This window comes from Opisthocomus hoazin, chromosome 1, assembly GCF_030867145.1.
Source record: "Opisthocomus hoazin isolate bOpiHoa1 chromosome 1, bOpiHoa1.hap1, whole genome shotgun sequence".
NCBI classification, from domain to species: domain Eukaryota; kingdom Metazoa; phylum Chordata; class Aves; order Opisthocomiformes; family Opisthocomidae; genus Opisthocomus; species Opisthocomus hoazin.
Genome location: NC_134414.1, coordinates 99,576,843 through 99,593,166, shown reverse-complemented (window position 1 = coordinate 99,593,166; position 16,324 = coordinate 99,576,843). Strand labels below are relative to the sequence as shown.

Here is a 16,324-nt window from a genome sequence, read left to right as displayed (position 1 = left end):
GAACAAGTAATTCCACACTCAGCTTTCTACAGCTTCTTTACTTCTGAGGAGAGCTATCCACCTACCCTGCATTTAGGATCCATAATAAAATCTGTTCTTTCTTCCACAGAAACAAAGTTTTCCAACTACCAGCCCATGGAGCTCCAACCATGACATGAACATTCATCCAACTTTTCTTCCCATTCACCCAACAGTTTCAAGCTACACCCAGACACCACTCGTGCAGCCATCTATCCAAAGCGTCTGTCCGTGTCCCCTGAGAGTAAGCGAGCGCTCATCTAAGGGCACAGCTGGAGCGGGGTTACACACGTCACCGAGACGGCAAGATGTCCAGCAACATACCTATTTATTCACTGTCACAAGCACAAAAAAGGGGCACTGCTTGACTGTTAGAATGCGTTTGCACAGCTGAAAGCTAAAGGAAAACCTAACATGTGAGCAGAACTGACTAGCATACATAAAAACCAGGCCCTCCAAATACTATTGTCTGCATTTGCTTCTTCAGCAAACCTGCCTTTAGGGACACTCTGTTACTACCAAGTATAAACAAGAAAAATCCAGGAGTAAAATTGCCTTTTTTCCGCTCCCTTTATAGCTGAGGAGTGATTACTGCTGCATTTCCTAGGGAACAACGGTCTAATTATAGTAGTTACACTTTTAAAGGAAGGCTGTTTTTAACCCTGAGAAGTTTGAGGCTGATGTGTAATGCTGGAGAAACTCAAAAGAAAATCCATCCAGACGTATACAGCAGTTATCCAACTAATTAGTTGCCAAAAGAAAAGGCTTTACCCTATCTTTCTAGGTCCGCTAAAGACTGATTTATGCCCAGTTATGGAGGAGACTGACACATCTGGCCTTTTTTCTTCATTCTCTTGGGGCTGATCCTTAAATGTTCTTCCTTCATCCTTACTGGAAACCGTATCTTCAGAGGAAGGAGGAAAGAAAGAAAAAAAGTGAATGTTTGCACAAAAAAGGCAGCACATGTCAAACAACCTGCAAAAATAGATTTTAAATTTTTCAATATTAAATAAAACCATATGACAAAATATCTTGCAAAAACACCTTGAGGGATTCTTTGGAGTTTCCTTTTAACAAAAGAAAACAAAGCTTTAAGTAGCTAGCTTGAAATGTTTCTCATTATCAAATCGTCTTGAACTATGCTTCTGAATTTATCACTGACAACACTTAATAATCAAAGGTCCTGAAATATAATTTTGCAGTGCACAGTATTTTCTGTGTTAAATGACAGAATGTTTTTCTAATTAAAATGTTTATTCAACTAGGAGCAAGGTGTGGGGAAAAACAGCTTAAATATATTCTTTAACATATCTATCAAGTTACAAAGTAACAAACCACAAAATACCCAATTTGACAGGCTGCGTAATATCAAAACCCAAAGAACATTAGATATTTGCCAGTTTGTCAACTCCTGAAGCACAGTAGCATTGGCAAGGTCAGCATTTTGCCAAGCAGTAGATTTGCACTGGGCATTTTTCCAACAGCAGTAAACCAGTCTCTCTCCCCACAAACCGCCTATACCCACCACCTTCCTACTGAAAGTGATAAATGCTACAGCTGAAAACAGACTACCTAAATAACAGCTTCTGTGTGCAGAGTGAAGCAGTTAAGTGAAGACAGAAACATCAGCATTCAGGAAAAACTCCCGTTTCTTCAACCAGTGGTCCTGCGGTACCATGCAAGGTACCACAGCAGCTCACAGGCACGGTACGCTTGCTGTGCTTGGTCAAGAGGGCCACACAGCTGACTGTGCCTAAAAGTGCAGGTGCAGCTTATTGGAGACATCTGGGCAAAAGGAAAGTCAAGTGAGAACTGAGAAGCACCAAGTAGTCTGGATGTAGCCCATGCTCCAGAGTACAGCACAGGAGTTACATTTATCTTTTTTATTCAGAATTGAAAAAGACATATGTAATACGTTTTACACACCACCACCACAAATAAGAGAACCAAAGTAAAAAAAATGGCTGGGTTTAAATCTCTGCATACAGCCAAACCTCCTGGCAGGAACTGAGAACAAAATTTTAGAGTCTCTGCTGCTGGCTTTGCAGCTCAGTAACACTGTCCACCTGTTTGGACAGTGAGATTTTAAGCAGACCTCTGTCTCCACAGAGATACTTCTTCATTCATCTATACCTTACCTTTCCTATGTATTAATCATTCACAAATCACTGCATATTAATAACCAAATATGAAATTAAGATTAAAATACTGATTATACTTACATCTTCCATGGTGAAGAATAAAATACAAGTCGAATACTCTGGAAATAAGGTTTGAATGTATCAAGCACAAGCAAATCTCTCTCTTTTGATCCCTACCTGGGAATTTGCGTAGGATAGACTGTCTGACAACATCGGTTCCAAGAAGATTTGATTGTTTGAAGCGCTTTGCTCTCTCTTCAAAAAACCACTCTCCTGTCACTATCCGTAGCTGTCTATATGGAGAAAATGAAAAGAGCCAGAGACGTGCACATTAACAAACTTGGCCAACCAAAGCTACTGCTTAAACCCTTAGGTCATCATTCAGCCATGATGTTCTCAAACTCTGGACAACATTTGCACAGTTCAAAATAAAAAGTGGAAAGTAAAGAGATTGTAAAGATTGGGACAGCAGGACTTATAGCAGAAAAATAATATCATCTTGCTTTGTGAATTAAAAGTAATGTTCAGTACATGAAAATTTACGTGGCAAAACAGCGCTTCAACTACCTTTACCAGATTTCCATAGAAAACATGTAACCTACTATCTCCCTAGTCCTTTGGACAGTGAACTACTCAACCTCAGAGTTTTCACTATCTCCAAAATGACAAGAGATGTAGAAACAACAGTGGATGGAAGGAGAAAAACCCCCAGCCAAGGCAGCAGTTCATGGACCCAGCCTGGTTACAGACAGGTTGCTGCAAGCCTGTGTATATTGTTCATCTCCAGGTTTCATATGCTGCTACTACATGTAGTTTCTTCACATGACAGTGCTGTTCCGAATCAGCTATGTGTTGGAGGTTCAGAGCAACACACTTTTGTCTTTGCTACCGTTTTGGATAAAGCTGCTTTTTCTGGTTTCAAATTCTCTTATTTATACTAGCAACAAAGAAGTCCTGTACTGCAATTGTTGTTTTCCATAGGTATATTTTTATGCTGATTGCTAGCCTTTTCCTGAATCAGATTCATTATGGTAAAACATCACCATTTCTACTACCTCACTACATACAGTTGATGGCAAAAAGCTACTAATTATGAATGCTCAAATAAAAAGCAAAGAAACTAAAAAAAAAATCCCACAGCTAAATCAGCTAAAACTGATTTAGCTCCAAACATGTTTCTGCTTATTTTATGCTCAATAAGAAAACGTATTTTCAAATCTATATCAGCAAAGAAATCACTCAGTATCTTGGGCATGAAAATTACTACAGATGGATTTGGAGCACTGATCAATATCTTCACTATTAATTATTTTTGAGTCGAGCCTGAATGGAGAGTCTGACTTGGGAAAAATATTAAAAATTACAGAACAGGATCCTTGCATTGGAGAAAAGACCCTCACATCATCTGTGCTTCCTAACCTATTAATGAATCATGCACCTCTACATGAGTCATTAAAAAAAAATTTAAAGAAAATCAAAACCCAAACGTGCCCACAAACATAGAAATATAAGATTACTGCCTTATCTTGTTGTTGCAGCCTCCTAGTGACAAAATCCTCCATAATTCATTATCACAATCAGTCACTCATTATGCAAGGTATTAAATAAAATCTCCACATTTCCACTCAGAAATTTTAAATTGCTTTTGTTAGACACAAGCACTGAAAAGGATTCATTGCATTAGGAACTATGCACAGTCTGCTAGTATGAAAAATAGTTTTTCTCTGAATGTGTATTTTCACAATTCATTTACAGCAGGCACTTCTCTGTGCAGTTATTTTTATACCAAGGTTTACAGCAAGTTTAATGCTTGATATCAAACCATAAAACTTTCAGACCTTTGACTATACCATCATACTCCATTGCAACATAAGTGACGTATCACATTGCAGTATGAACTACATGGTTTATTCATTTTTTTTCCTCAGTTACTCCCAGGTTTGACCATAAAATTCCACAAGTGTCGTTTTGCCCTTGGATAGAGCCTAATATCTTAACTACTATGCTTAACCTTGTCAAGGTCAGACAGAGCACTCCCCACCCCCTTATCCAGACAAGTGCCTTCACCCTTCTCCAAGCTCGGGACAATCTGAAGGAGGAGGTGTGACCTATGCCCAGTGTCTCAGCAGCATGGGAGGCTGCCCCACACAAAGCTATGGGTTTTAGAAGCAAAAACTTGTAATTATTCCACACCCAACCCTGAACTGTGCCACCCACCTGGGCTGCTATGGTTCACGGAGGGGCAGCCCCTCTGCCACGGGGCTGCTGGAGAGCCATAGCCCACACTTTCTGGCCAGACGTGAACAGCGATGAGCGAAACAAAACCTCTCTGGTGCCTCCTGCATCACAGCGCCCAGGGGACCTCAGCCTGGGTGGAATGGTGGCCGAGACCTGTGTGTCTGCTTGTTTTACCACATACTAGTCTTCTAATCTGATGTGGAGATTCAACCCTGCAGCAGCAGGACCGAGGGCTCAAGGAGGGTCACGGGGGCTGGAGAGATTGAAGGAGCTGCAGCCAAGGGCAGGACAATTGGGGCGGCTGTGCGAGGAAGCCGGGAAGGAAGAGGATGGAGGGCTGCTGGGCTGTAAAAAGAAGGATCATTTGGGGTGCTGTCAGTGGAGGGAGGAGATTCATCCCCCAGCATCCACCCCTGGGATGGGGTCTTCCTCTCCTCCTCCACTCCACTGTGGTTTGGGTCACCTGCACCCTTAGAGCTCACCATCAGTCTTCTCCTCTCCGTCTCCACTCCATCCCCTGCCATACCAACAACCTCTCCTACTCATCCCCCTGGGAGCGAAGCATCCTGAAAGATGGGAAGGGCTGGCACCAGGCCAGGGCAAGTCAGGAGTACTGTGGACAAGGACTTTCTCTTCCTCTTGCCATCTCCTTGTAATAATAACTACTGACCCCCATACTCATCTTCCTCAGTCGCATAAAGCTGTGCAGGGAAGAGATAGGTTAATCTATTCGGGCAACAACAGTTGATCTCTGTATCTTCTGGCAAAGGATAAATAAGCAATCGACTACTCTTAGTAATCTCTCTCTGCAGGCTGTACCTGCCAACATTAAATAGCCCCTAATTACGCAGCTGGTCCTGTCTCGCTTAGCCAAGGAAGTTCAAGGCCATCGCTGGTGTCCCCTGGCAGACACAAACTAAACCTCCAAGGCCAGAGGAGGGTGTGAACGACCCCTTTTGCAGGCCTCAGTGGGCAAGTGAGCTCAACAGATGCTACACCGATAGAGCCGAACTGCGTGCCTGTTCAGCTAATGACACTAAACTGAATTGCCCATCTTCTTATTAAGCAGTAATACGACCCACATTTTAAACTGAGGTGCCAGCTCCCTGGCAGGGCTACTTTGAGGAGACCCATACACATTCTGTTTTGACTTCACCAAGAGAACCAGGACTGAAGTAAAACACAGACAACTCCTTCAACTGAGGCACGAAACACAGCAAATAAAGGGAGTCTTGCCTTGTTTCAGTCAAGTGCTTCACCTTTCTTATTCAGCTTATTCATCAATGACCTGGATGAAGAGTTAGAGTGTCCCTCAGCAAGTTTGCTGATGATACTAAACTGGGAGGACTGGCGGATACACCGAAGGCTGTGCTGCCATTCAGTGAGACCTGGACAGGCTGGACAGTTGGGCACAGAGGAACCTGATGAAGATCAACAAGGGCAAATGCAGAGTCCTGCACCTGGGGAGGAACAACCCCATGCACCAGTACAGGCTTGAGGCGGACCTGCTGGAGAGCAGCTCTGTGGAGAGGGACCTGGGAGTGCTGGTGGACGACAAGATGACCTTGAGCCAGTGTGCCCTGGTTGCCAAGGCAGCCAATGGTATCCTGGGGTACACTAAGAAGAGTGTGGCCAGCAGCTCGAGGGAGGTTCTCCTCCCCCTCTACTTTGCCCTAGTGAGGCCCCATCTGGAGTACTGCATCCAGTTCTGGGCTCCCCACTTCAAGAAAGATGAGGAGCTACTGGAGAGACTCCAGCAGAGGGCTACGAAGATCATTAGGGGACTGGAGCATCTGTCCTACGAGGAGAGGCTGAGGGAGCTGGGCTTGTTTAGCCTGAAGAAGAGAAGGCTGAGAGAGGACTTTATAAATGCCTATAAATATCTTAAGGGGTGGGTGTCAGGAGGATGGGGCCAGACTCTTTTCAGTGGTGCCCAGCAACAGGACAAGGGGCAATGGGCACAAACTGAAGAAGAGGCAGTTCCGTCTGAACATGAGGAAGAACTTCTTCCCTCTGAGGGTGATGGAGCACTAGAACAGGCTGCCCAGGGAGGCTGTTGAGTCTCCTTCTCTGGAGATAGTCAAAACCCACCTGGACGAGGTCCTGTGCAGCCTGCTGTAGGTGACCCTGCTTCGGCAGGGGGGTTGGACTAGATGATCCACAGAGGTCCCTTCCAACCCCTACCATTCTGTGATTCTGTGATTGCCTCAGTCTCTGACTTGAACTTTGAATTTTGTAATTGCATTTGACATTTTGAATCAAAACTTGAAGAGCAAGACCTAAACACTCTTATAATAATGTTATTTTCATGCATGTATAATTATGAAAAAGGGAGACTGTCTTTCCTACTGAGATAGTGCATCTTTCTTCTATTTCTGGTACAAGATTTAAATGAACCCTTCCCATCTAAATAATTGTTGCAGTGGGAAAAGAAACAAGGGCTTTTATTCAACAGTACATCAAATCAGTGCTTGCAGGTTTGTTTTTTGTTGTTTTTAAAATGGGTCCAAGGTCCATACTGACTGTAAATCACAGTATGTGCCTGCATTTTCTTTACTTTCTCAGTTAGCATGTAGCATACAAAGTAAAAGATATATGTGTTCTACCAAAAGAGTGTTTAGATTGGCCTTCCAAGGCGTGAAACAGATGCTGAAGTCAGTAGCTTTAGAAGGAAGGAAAACAGTGTTATAAGTTGTAATAGCAGCAAATTTTGCACGATTGCTCTTTTCTGTACTCTAAATGGATAGGAAAATTTTAAAGAAAAATCATGTTCAAGTAGCTAGGTTTAATACCTAATACTTCAAATATCTGCTAAAGTCCTTACACATTAATTACTGATCCACCTACTCACATCATCATGTGAGAGCAAGTACGTTACGGTTCCATGCTTCTTCTCCTTCTATGATCTCCTACTAAACAGATTAACTTCACTAATGTGCTGCTTAGTTTAAAAACGGAACATAACCTGTGGTCTATCCCTGCCAAAAACTCAGATTGTTATTTTCCACTCTCATTTTTGCAAGACATTTCATAGTTAAATGCCCAATTATGAAAATTCCATTTGGGATGGAAAGTCCCAATTGTTACTTTTAATCATTTCTTTTGGTAAAAATCCCACACTGATAAAACAGTTTCACTATCCATTTGATCTTCCAACCTAACCCACAACCACAGCAGAGGAGAGAGATTTAGTCTAGCTTCCTTTTCCTCTCCTGTTCCTCAAATTATTTTAGTTCCTCCTTGGGAGTAAAACTTGGGAAAAAATGGCAAGACCAAAGGGTGGATAAAATGTAGCCTATACATGAACATACCAAAACATACACACTCATCTTTGAGTATGTTCAATACTCAAATATATCTCAATTCCACAGAGTATTGTCTATAACAGAAATGAATACCAGAGTAAATTTTAATATGCTGTGAGGCTACTAAATAGAAATTTTCGAGCACATTAAAAGAAGGCAAACTTCCTTAGAAGCTACTAAAAAGAAATTATAAGAAATCTGAAAAGCATTTGCATACTAAAACATTTGAAATGCCTCTATTTTTAGGATCCTAATGGGAATAAACATTACTAAGATACTGATGAATTTTCACGGCATTTTAAGACAACGTAATTATTTCAAAGATGAAGATAAATTTCCCATTGCTGCTTTGTTTTGCTGTAATAACTTGGACCACCTAAGCATTTTATCTTGCTGAAGAACTCAATCAAAATAAAGGCATTGTTCGCAGATATTTAGACACATTCGTAATGAGAAATACAGACAGCATTAAGATGCAAAATCAGCTTGTCAGCAGACTGCTTGAAGAATTTGATTTCCCTCAACCTAATGATCATTTCAGATGGCAAATTTAAAACAGAAACTGGTCACATTTTAAGAAGATGCAGGGGAAAAAAAGTGACCTCAGTGGAAAGTTTCTCTTTCGGCACATATATTTGAAAGCTCCTGATGAGCTCAGATCCTTGTATGCAGGGAATGGATCAGAAAGCTTCCTCTTTCATCAAGTGTGTCGCTACATACAGGCTCGATTTACCTCATTAAACACTACAACAATGTGACCATCAAACACACAATCACGTAAATAAAGACTGTCTTGTTCTCTGCCCTCAGTAACTGTAGAACTAAGTATTTGGTAGAAGACTTGGCTCTAACCCTTCATGACCTTTAAATGCTTTATCTTGCAACTTCATATTCTAGCTAGTAATAATTCCCCTGGAGGGGAAAAAAAAAGTAATCTTCTCTTTATGGACATTCAAGGGGAATATCCTTTTTCAGTAACTGTAAATTGTAAGACAATTATTCATATATAAACCTCAGTTTGTTGTACTTAAAAATACTCCTGAGCATCTCTCATTACTCACATTCAAACGTTTTTCCTCAAATTCACTAAATTTCTTTTTGAAAGTGTTTTAGAGTGTAATTAATCTGTTGTAATGAGCTTTCCCATCACCATAAGCTGTTTTTCAGGCAAGTCTGACTTTGGAGAAATGGCAGATGAAACGCTTTAAAGATTATTTTGGAGGAGAGAAGTCACATTCACTTGTTGCCAAATAAAGATGTTCTGGTTGACACATGAATAGATAGATTGTATTATTAAACAAACTGGTGCCTTACCCCTACATCTACCATTATGTTACAATGTAGTTTTTAAAAATTCTTCAGAAAATAATACTGTGTTTTACCATATCCTTACAGAATGAGCATCTTGAAATTACCCGATCCTCAAGTCAAAATAAGCATACTTGCAGTTTGCCACCATCTATTTTTTTATATTTTTGGTACCTGGACATAAACCCACCACAAATGCTAAAGCAATGATAACATTTGATCCCAGGCTATGTGACAGAATGTCCTTTTGCTGTACTACAAGTACCCCAAGCTCCTAATTATCCTAATAGTGGATAGGCAGAACTCCAGATGCTCAAAAGGAAGGAAAGGTCAAAATATATTAAGTGAAGCAACAGCAAAAAGCTGGCTGGTAATATCTGCATTTTCTTTTATTGCCACAAGACACTCTTTGTTTCAGCACCCATTTCAGATTACCTGTGTAATTCAAAGAATTTCTGCAGTAATTTCTGTAGTACTTGTCAATGCCTCTCTGAACGTACACACTCAACAGCCAGTATCAGACCTTCGTCACTGACACCAAATGTAATGTGGTAGGCTGATGCAGATGCCTAATGCAGCAAGCTTTCCAACAGTTCTGAAAAACTTCTTCTGAACACACTCCTGCAGATATAACTGATGACTGTATAACAGGACTTGTACAGGTTACTACTATCACTACCAACTTAAGTGGCACTTAATAGGTGCTCTTGAGGACAATTTTGGCAGAGCAGTCAAGAACTAATATAGCACCAAAACTGGAAAGAGTTCACAAACACCATGAATCCTTCTGCCTGCTTTTTAAGGGTCTCACAGTATGTATGACAACATACATATACATTATAACAACAGTATAAGCTGCTAATGGAACAGCACAGCAGATGCCAGAGTCTGTACAGATATTGGCATTAACCTAGTTTCATTCATCAAGGTTGCTAAAAGAAGAGAATCATAGAATCATAGGTTGGAAAAGACCTCTAAGATCACGAACTCCAACCATCCACCCAACACCACCATGCCTACTAAACCATATCCTGAAGTGCCACATCTACATGTTTTCTGAACACCTCCAGGGATAGAGACTCCACCACCTCCCTGGGCAGCCTGTTCCAATGTCTGACCACTCTTTCAGTAAAGAAATTTTTCATAATATCTAATCTAAACCTCCCCTGACGCAACTTGAGGCCATTGCCTCTTGCCCTACTGCTAGTTACATGGGAGAAGAGACCAACACCTGCCTCACTACAACCTCCCTTCAGGTAGTTGTAGAGCACAATAAGGTCGCCCCTCAGCCTCCTCTTCTCCAGACTAAACAGCCCCAGCTCCTTCAGTTGCTCCTCATAAGACTTGTTCTCTAGACCCCTCACTAGCCTCATCCCTAACACTTTTTGCAAAGCCACTAGCATGGTGGAACAATCTGATATGAAGATACAAAGACTGTATGCAGATTAATGCCATAGAGCTAAAAGCTTTTTTCCCCTTCTTCTGCCTTTTGTTAGCTACCTATACAGCATAACTGTCTCTTAACACTGGATTCCCATTTTTTTTTCTTTTCCATCTGCCTTTTAATCCTGCCAAAGGCCCTGTTCACGTTAACTTAATAAGTTCCTCCTTGAAGTGCAATTTAAAAAGCCTAAAAATTCTAATTTTCCCTGCATTTCTCACTTAAGTGAGACAGAGGAAAGCAGAACTGAAAGAATTTAAATTACACACAATGATTTAACTGAAATATCTCAAACTTTCATCTCTGTACTGCCCACACAGAACATCATCTCTCTGTGTACTTCTAGCAGTGTAAAAGGTGTTTTACAGATCATTTACTATCGCTATAGTCTTGCAAAAACACTGCATGTGAACAAAAAGAAAGGACAGAGAGATTTCAATTTAATAAAGTTACCTAACTTGGACAAAACTTTAGCACTTGCAAAGTTTAGCACTTTGCGAACAAATTACACCATGGATTGCAATAACTTAAAGGCAGGCTTCAACCAGGATTCCTTTTCAAGATGATTGCCAAGCCCACTGCTTGGCATACAGGATTGCAGGACGATCACAAGAAGCAGAAGTGGCATATGTTTTGACAAGTTACCTCATCCATCTTTCACCCCAAAACAGGACCATCTTTACTGATGCTATCATTCCTGATCTGTTTTTAAAACAAGATGCTGCAACTTCTCCAAGTTCTTTCAATATACATACCACTGAACATAAATCCTTTCACTGCAATTTAATTATCACGTTTTTCTTATCCGAAGTGAGTACATAGAACAGCCTGTAGGCCTCCTCAATGTAGTTGCCTTTTGTAGCTTTAAAACTCAGTTATTTTCAGTTTTCTCTTGCCTAGGCCAAACACTTGTGACTCCTTCCATTACTCTGGATATACTGTGTGCTAGGTTTGTGATCATTATATTCTGCTGAAATATCTCCACTTAGCCAACATGAAGTGCGCTACACAAAACTGGGTAGAGTACTCTGCATAAAACAGGACTGCATCACGTATTTTACAGGCCATAATTCTGCTTGTACATCCCTGTGTGATGCTGGGCTTTTTCTACAGGGGAAAATACTGTTGATCCATGTTCATCTTTTCATTCAGTACAATACCCAGATCTTTTCCTAAGGAATAGCTGCACAAGCTGTTTTTATCCTCATTCTGCATTTCTGCAGCTGTGTTTTTGCCCAGTTGTAGTACTTACACATGCCCATAGGGAGCCACCAATTGCTTATTCCTCAAAACACTTCTCTAAATTGTAAGTATCACTTTGAATCCAATTCAGCGTGCCTGCTGCACCTATCAGTTTTATGTCAGCTGCAGGTGTAACTGGCAAACTCCTCTGCTGCATCGTCCAAGTCCTTAACTGAAATACTTAACAGTAAAAAGCCAGGAAATATTCTGCTCTATACCACTGCTTGCTTTACAATTTTCCAGGCAGGTCTGCAATTACACTGACAGAATTTATTCCAGGGCACAGCTCCCCTTGTTTATCAGCTTATTAGAATGGCATAAGAGAAAGTATCAAAAGGCTCACTTAAGTCAAGCTATAAGACATCAACAGATCCTCCTCTATTTGTGAGGTCTGTCACCCCATCAACGGAGGAAATTATATTGGCTTTGACATTATTTGTTCTTGAGCCAGCTCTTACTCATCGTCCTGTCATGTTCTCTCAGCTTTCAAAGATCACAGCAATCATTTGTTTCCGTATTTTTAGAGAAACTAAAGGCAACCTGACAGGGCCAACAAATCTCTTGTTCTTCCTTTCTTCATTTTTGAAGGGTAGCATTGTGTTTGCCATTCTCCACTCCGTCATCTCACCTGCACCCCATCATTGCTGCAAGGCACAGCACTGAGTTCACCTCAAGGACTGGCTGAAGCATACTACAAGGAGCTCAGCCAGGCACCTGCCAGTTTAAAAGCATTTCAGAAAATTGAGCACTTAACATGTTTCATCTTAAGAAGAGGTGAGACACTGTTCTCTGGATGCACCTCCACTGGCTGCAGAGAAGGTTAAAGCATCTAGCTAAAAACAGATGTTAAATTTCTAAAGATAAAGTCAGAAGACATGAACCCTAAAGCTCCATGTCCTGCTGTATTAATTTTTCACTGTCTCGGTAGCCAAAGTCTGACATAACCGGCAATTTGGGTTCACTCTCTGATACAATTTACAGAAGTCTTATCTTGCTGATCTCATTAGTTTGATGGTCTGTTAAAAAAAAAAAAAAAAAAAAAAAATCCCTCCAACATTACTGTGATTGTTTCCCCCTTGAATATGATTACTTTACTGTGTCTTTTTCTTATATCATCCAGTTCTTACATCAGCATACATAACTGCTTTTTATTGCCCAATACACTTCTTCTTTTCTTTGTCGTTATCTTACTGAGTCAAGCTACAAAATCCCATATTACCATACCAATCAAGTGAATCGTTCTTCCAAATATATACGAAGTAAATATCTTTGAACATCTCTTTTTTGTTTATTCACTTGATATCTTGTGTTAGGATACAGATTCTCTGCTTTTCAGCACTGTGATGCGCTACCCTCCTTCTCCATTCCCCATGCTCAATATTCCAACAGTGAGAAATGTGAAGATTAATCTATCCCCTTTTGTTTTCCCTCCCACCATAGCAACTTACCTTAGAATGCTCACTAACAGCCACATTACAACTACAGCCCTCTCTCTGCACGAAGATATTTTCAGTTACCGTAATCACAGAAAAAAACAAGGATAGTAACATGGATTGAAGTTCTTGGACTCACAATTTTTACATCTCTTTCCTTATAAATCCACCTACCACATCAGTCAGAACATATAGACTTCACTTGTTCTTAATTCTGTTTTGTTAATTTTGATTTACTTGATTCTTCAATTTATGTCTTGATCATGTGACTAGACTGTCACTGGCTTGTAACTGATTTTTATCATTTTCAGAGTACTTCCCACCAACAGTTTAGTATCTGTGATGCTTGCAGCTTTCTTTAGAAAGCAAGCAGTCGAAACTGGCTTGGAACTGGCAAAAAAGATACTGCAAAATAAAACCACCAGATAAGCTTCTTCCCTTGTGTACTCACTATGCATATGCTTTTGTGCTAAGGGGACGTAAAGCAGTAACAGAAAAATTACTCACACAGCAGTAATCTCTAAACATATTTATGAAAGCTGCACAACTTACGCAATCTTGGCACACACCGAGCACTTCCACTGCCCGTCAGTTCCCACGGCACGACACTTATTGCAAACTCGAAGCTTGCAGGTTTGGCACAGGTCTCCTCTGTCAAAGATTAAGCCCAGGCTTTTCTGACAGCGAACACAAACCCTGCTGTTGTCCTGCTGACAGTGACGGTTTCCACCTTTCCTTCTCACTTCCAGAAGCTCATTTTTCAGTTTCCTAGAAGTAAGAAAATAAAATACTTTGAGATAAAAGTCAATAATCTGTAGGAACTTTTTAAGAGCACAACATTTAGCTCTAAAAACTAGAAGACACAAACAAGTACAATACAAATGTGCTTTAAATGTTTGCTGTATTTTTTGACACGTATACGACAAAGACAAATAAATCTATCCTCCACCTCTCAGACATGCAGTCAAGAGGAAAATCTTATGGTAGATCAGTGTGAGTGACTGCAGACAGCTGAGCAGTTCTGGACCATTGGTAAACCATCATTGCCTGTCCCTCATCAATAATTCAAGTCATGCTGAGCCCAGGCTGACAGCAGCTCAAAACTGGGACTATCCTGTGCATCCACAGAAGGAAAAGGAAAAAAAATCTTTCCTGTAGTTAGTGTGCATTTAATACTACGTCAGGGTAGAGTTGGCTAGGAATGCATATGCAAATCTGCTCCAGCTATTCAAAGAAGCCTTAAAAATCAAAACACTTAAACAGGTGTGGTGTCACAGCATAACACCACTACTGAAAAAAAAAAGAACATCAGTTTACATAATGCAACTTTCATATTACCAATTCTGCCACTGACTCTGTAGGCTGGAAATATTTGCATTTAAGACCTAATTTTGAAGTTTGCAGTTTCAATAGTGCATGAGTTGGGTCCTAAAGGAGAAAACAAACATAACTGAGATGTAACTACTACACTTCCAACAGAAAAAAAAAAGGAATTTGAAGAGAAAAAAATCAGGAAGGATGCCAGAAGAGGAAATTTTCTATGCCTATCTTCCCAAACCAGGGACTCCAGCAGGACCCCATCATAACCCAATAATAGCTCTTTGTACCTTGATTCCTGAACTCTACTCCAGAGCTTTCCCTCCCAAGCCACAGCCTCAAGCTCTTACCCCTCCCACCCTGACCCACAGAATCTTCAAGATTGGAAGGGATTATTGAAGGTCACCAAGTCCAAACTCATGGCCAAAGCAGAGCCACGGAAAGACATGGGAAGAACTTTGGGAAGACAAAACCAATAAAAGATTACAAGTTGCAGCCGAAGTGAAGAAGGCTGAGAACATTGCTTAGGTCACCAGGGACTAAGCTCTGACAAAATTAGGTTATTTGTGGATAAGTGGCCTTGCTAAAAGGTTGGCTAGCATTTTACTTCCCACTGGGATCCCATGAACAACTCTGCAGCCACCTGGCCTGTGGATGCTCAACCTCTGACAGCTTTTGAAAAAGGGCAAGTCCAGTCCCTCCAGGCAGTAACTACAAATCCTGTCAAGCATTTTCCTCTGCTGGCCTCTATTCAAAAGTGATTTCTCCATTCTGCTTTGGACCCTTCTTCTCCCACAGTCAATCCCAATAGCCTTTCCCTCGTGCCATAGCCTTCAAAAGTCTGTCCAGGCTTCACGAGTTTTCTTGGTACTTCGCTAATTGTTCTTGCAGTTTATTGATTGCATCTTACATCTACCGACTTCCTGCAAAGATACACTTAGTTACAGTCCCATGTCCACTTTCTTCCTCTGTCAAGCAGCCAGTTCCAAATGCAGATGGGTAACCTGCACTACAGCTACTGCCAACTGCGCTGCAGTACTGCCATTGTGCACAGGGAAGGCACCACTTTTGCCACCCCCTCCTTGGATCTACCTCCTAAACAAGCCTGTCTTCAGATATCAAAACTCAATTTATCTGCTGCTTCTGGACTGAGAACTAAAGGCAAAAAGCAAAAAAAAAACCCCACTACAAGCACAATCTCAACCACACCATTTAAAAAGAGATACCACATCTCTCCACTTGAATAACAAATACCATGGGACACCTTTCAGTGCTTGTGAAGATCTCTAGTTACCACTGACGTATGGTCACTTACATTTCAAAATGCTTGATAATCTACTGTCTCCCCTCTCAGCAGTATGAATTTGTCAGAGACAAAGTACTGTGCTACGTAGCCCTTTTATTTTAGTACAGCCACTTTTAGTACCAACTGATCTTACGGAAATTTGTTAAGATTGCATTGTGCTTTCACACCTTGAGAGTTCTTGTAGCACCTTCCAGATTCTCTCTCAAAGTCCTGCCTGTCACAGCTGAGTGGTGTTCTTCACCAAGAATTCTTAATCAGGCCAAAACTTTGTGCTTCTGTCCCTGTCATCTACTTTTTGTCTTCCTGGTGCTTGCTGAAGTCATTCTCTTGCCTCTGTGCTGGGTCAACCCAATGAACAGTGATCAGAGCTGCAACAGAGAACACTGCTGTCAGGAGACTTGCAAGCATGGAAAATGTGGACCCAAGAAAAAGAAGAGGAAGGGAAGATCCAGTGTGCACCTGCCACCTGGATCACCACCTTCAGCAGCACCCACCAATTTCTGCTCTACCTTCCCCCTGTGAGCTGACAGCAGACAAGGACGTACCGTACAACTGGAGCCCTGGGACTGCTACTG

General features: G+C 41.2%; 1 protein-coding gene across 5 annotated transcripts in view; it reads right to left on the bottom strand.

The window, feature by feature from the left end:
• The window catches only part of SYTL5 (synaptotagmin like 5), a 97,857-nt gene that overhangs the window by 40,780 nt on the left and 40,753 nt on the right, over positions 1–16,324 (bottom strand). For all 5 annotated transcript variants that reach the window (XM_075430522.1, XM_075430517.1, XM_075430549.1 and 2 more), the window contains 3 exons: positions 13,679–13,894; positions 2,337–2,452; positions 790–922 (listed from right to left, as the gene is read on the bottom strand). In XM_075430522.1, the coding sequence (XP_075286637.1) occupies positions 790–922; positions 2,337–2,452; positions 13,679–13,894 (465 nt within the window). The remainder of the gene's footprint in view (positions 1–789; positions 923–2,336; positions 2,453–13,678; positions 13,895–16,324) is intronic.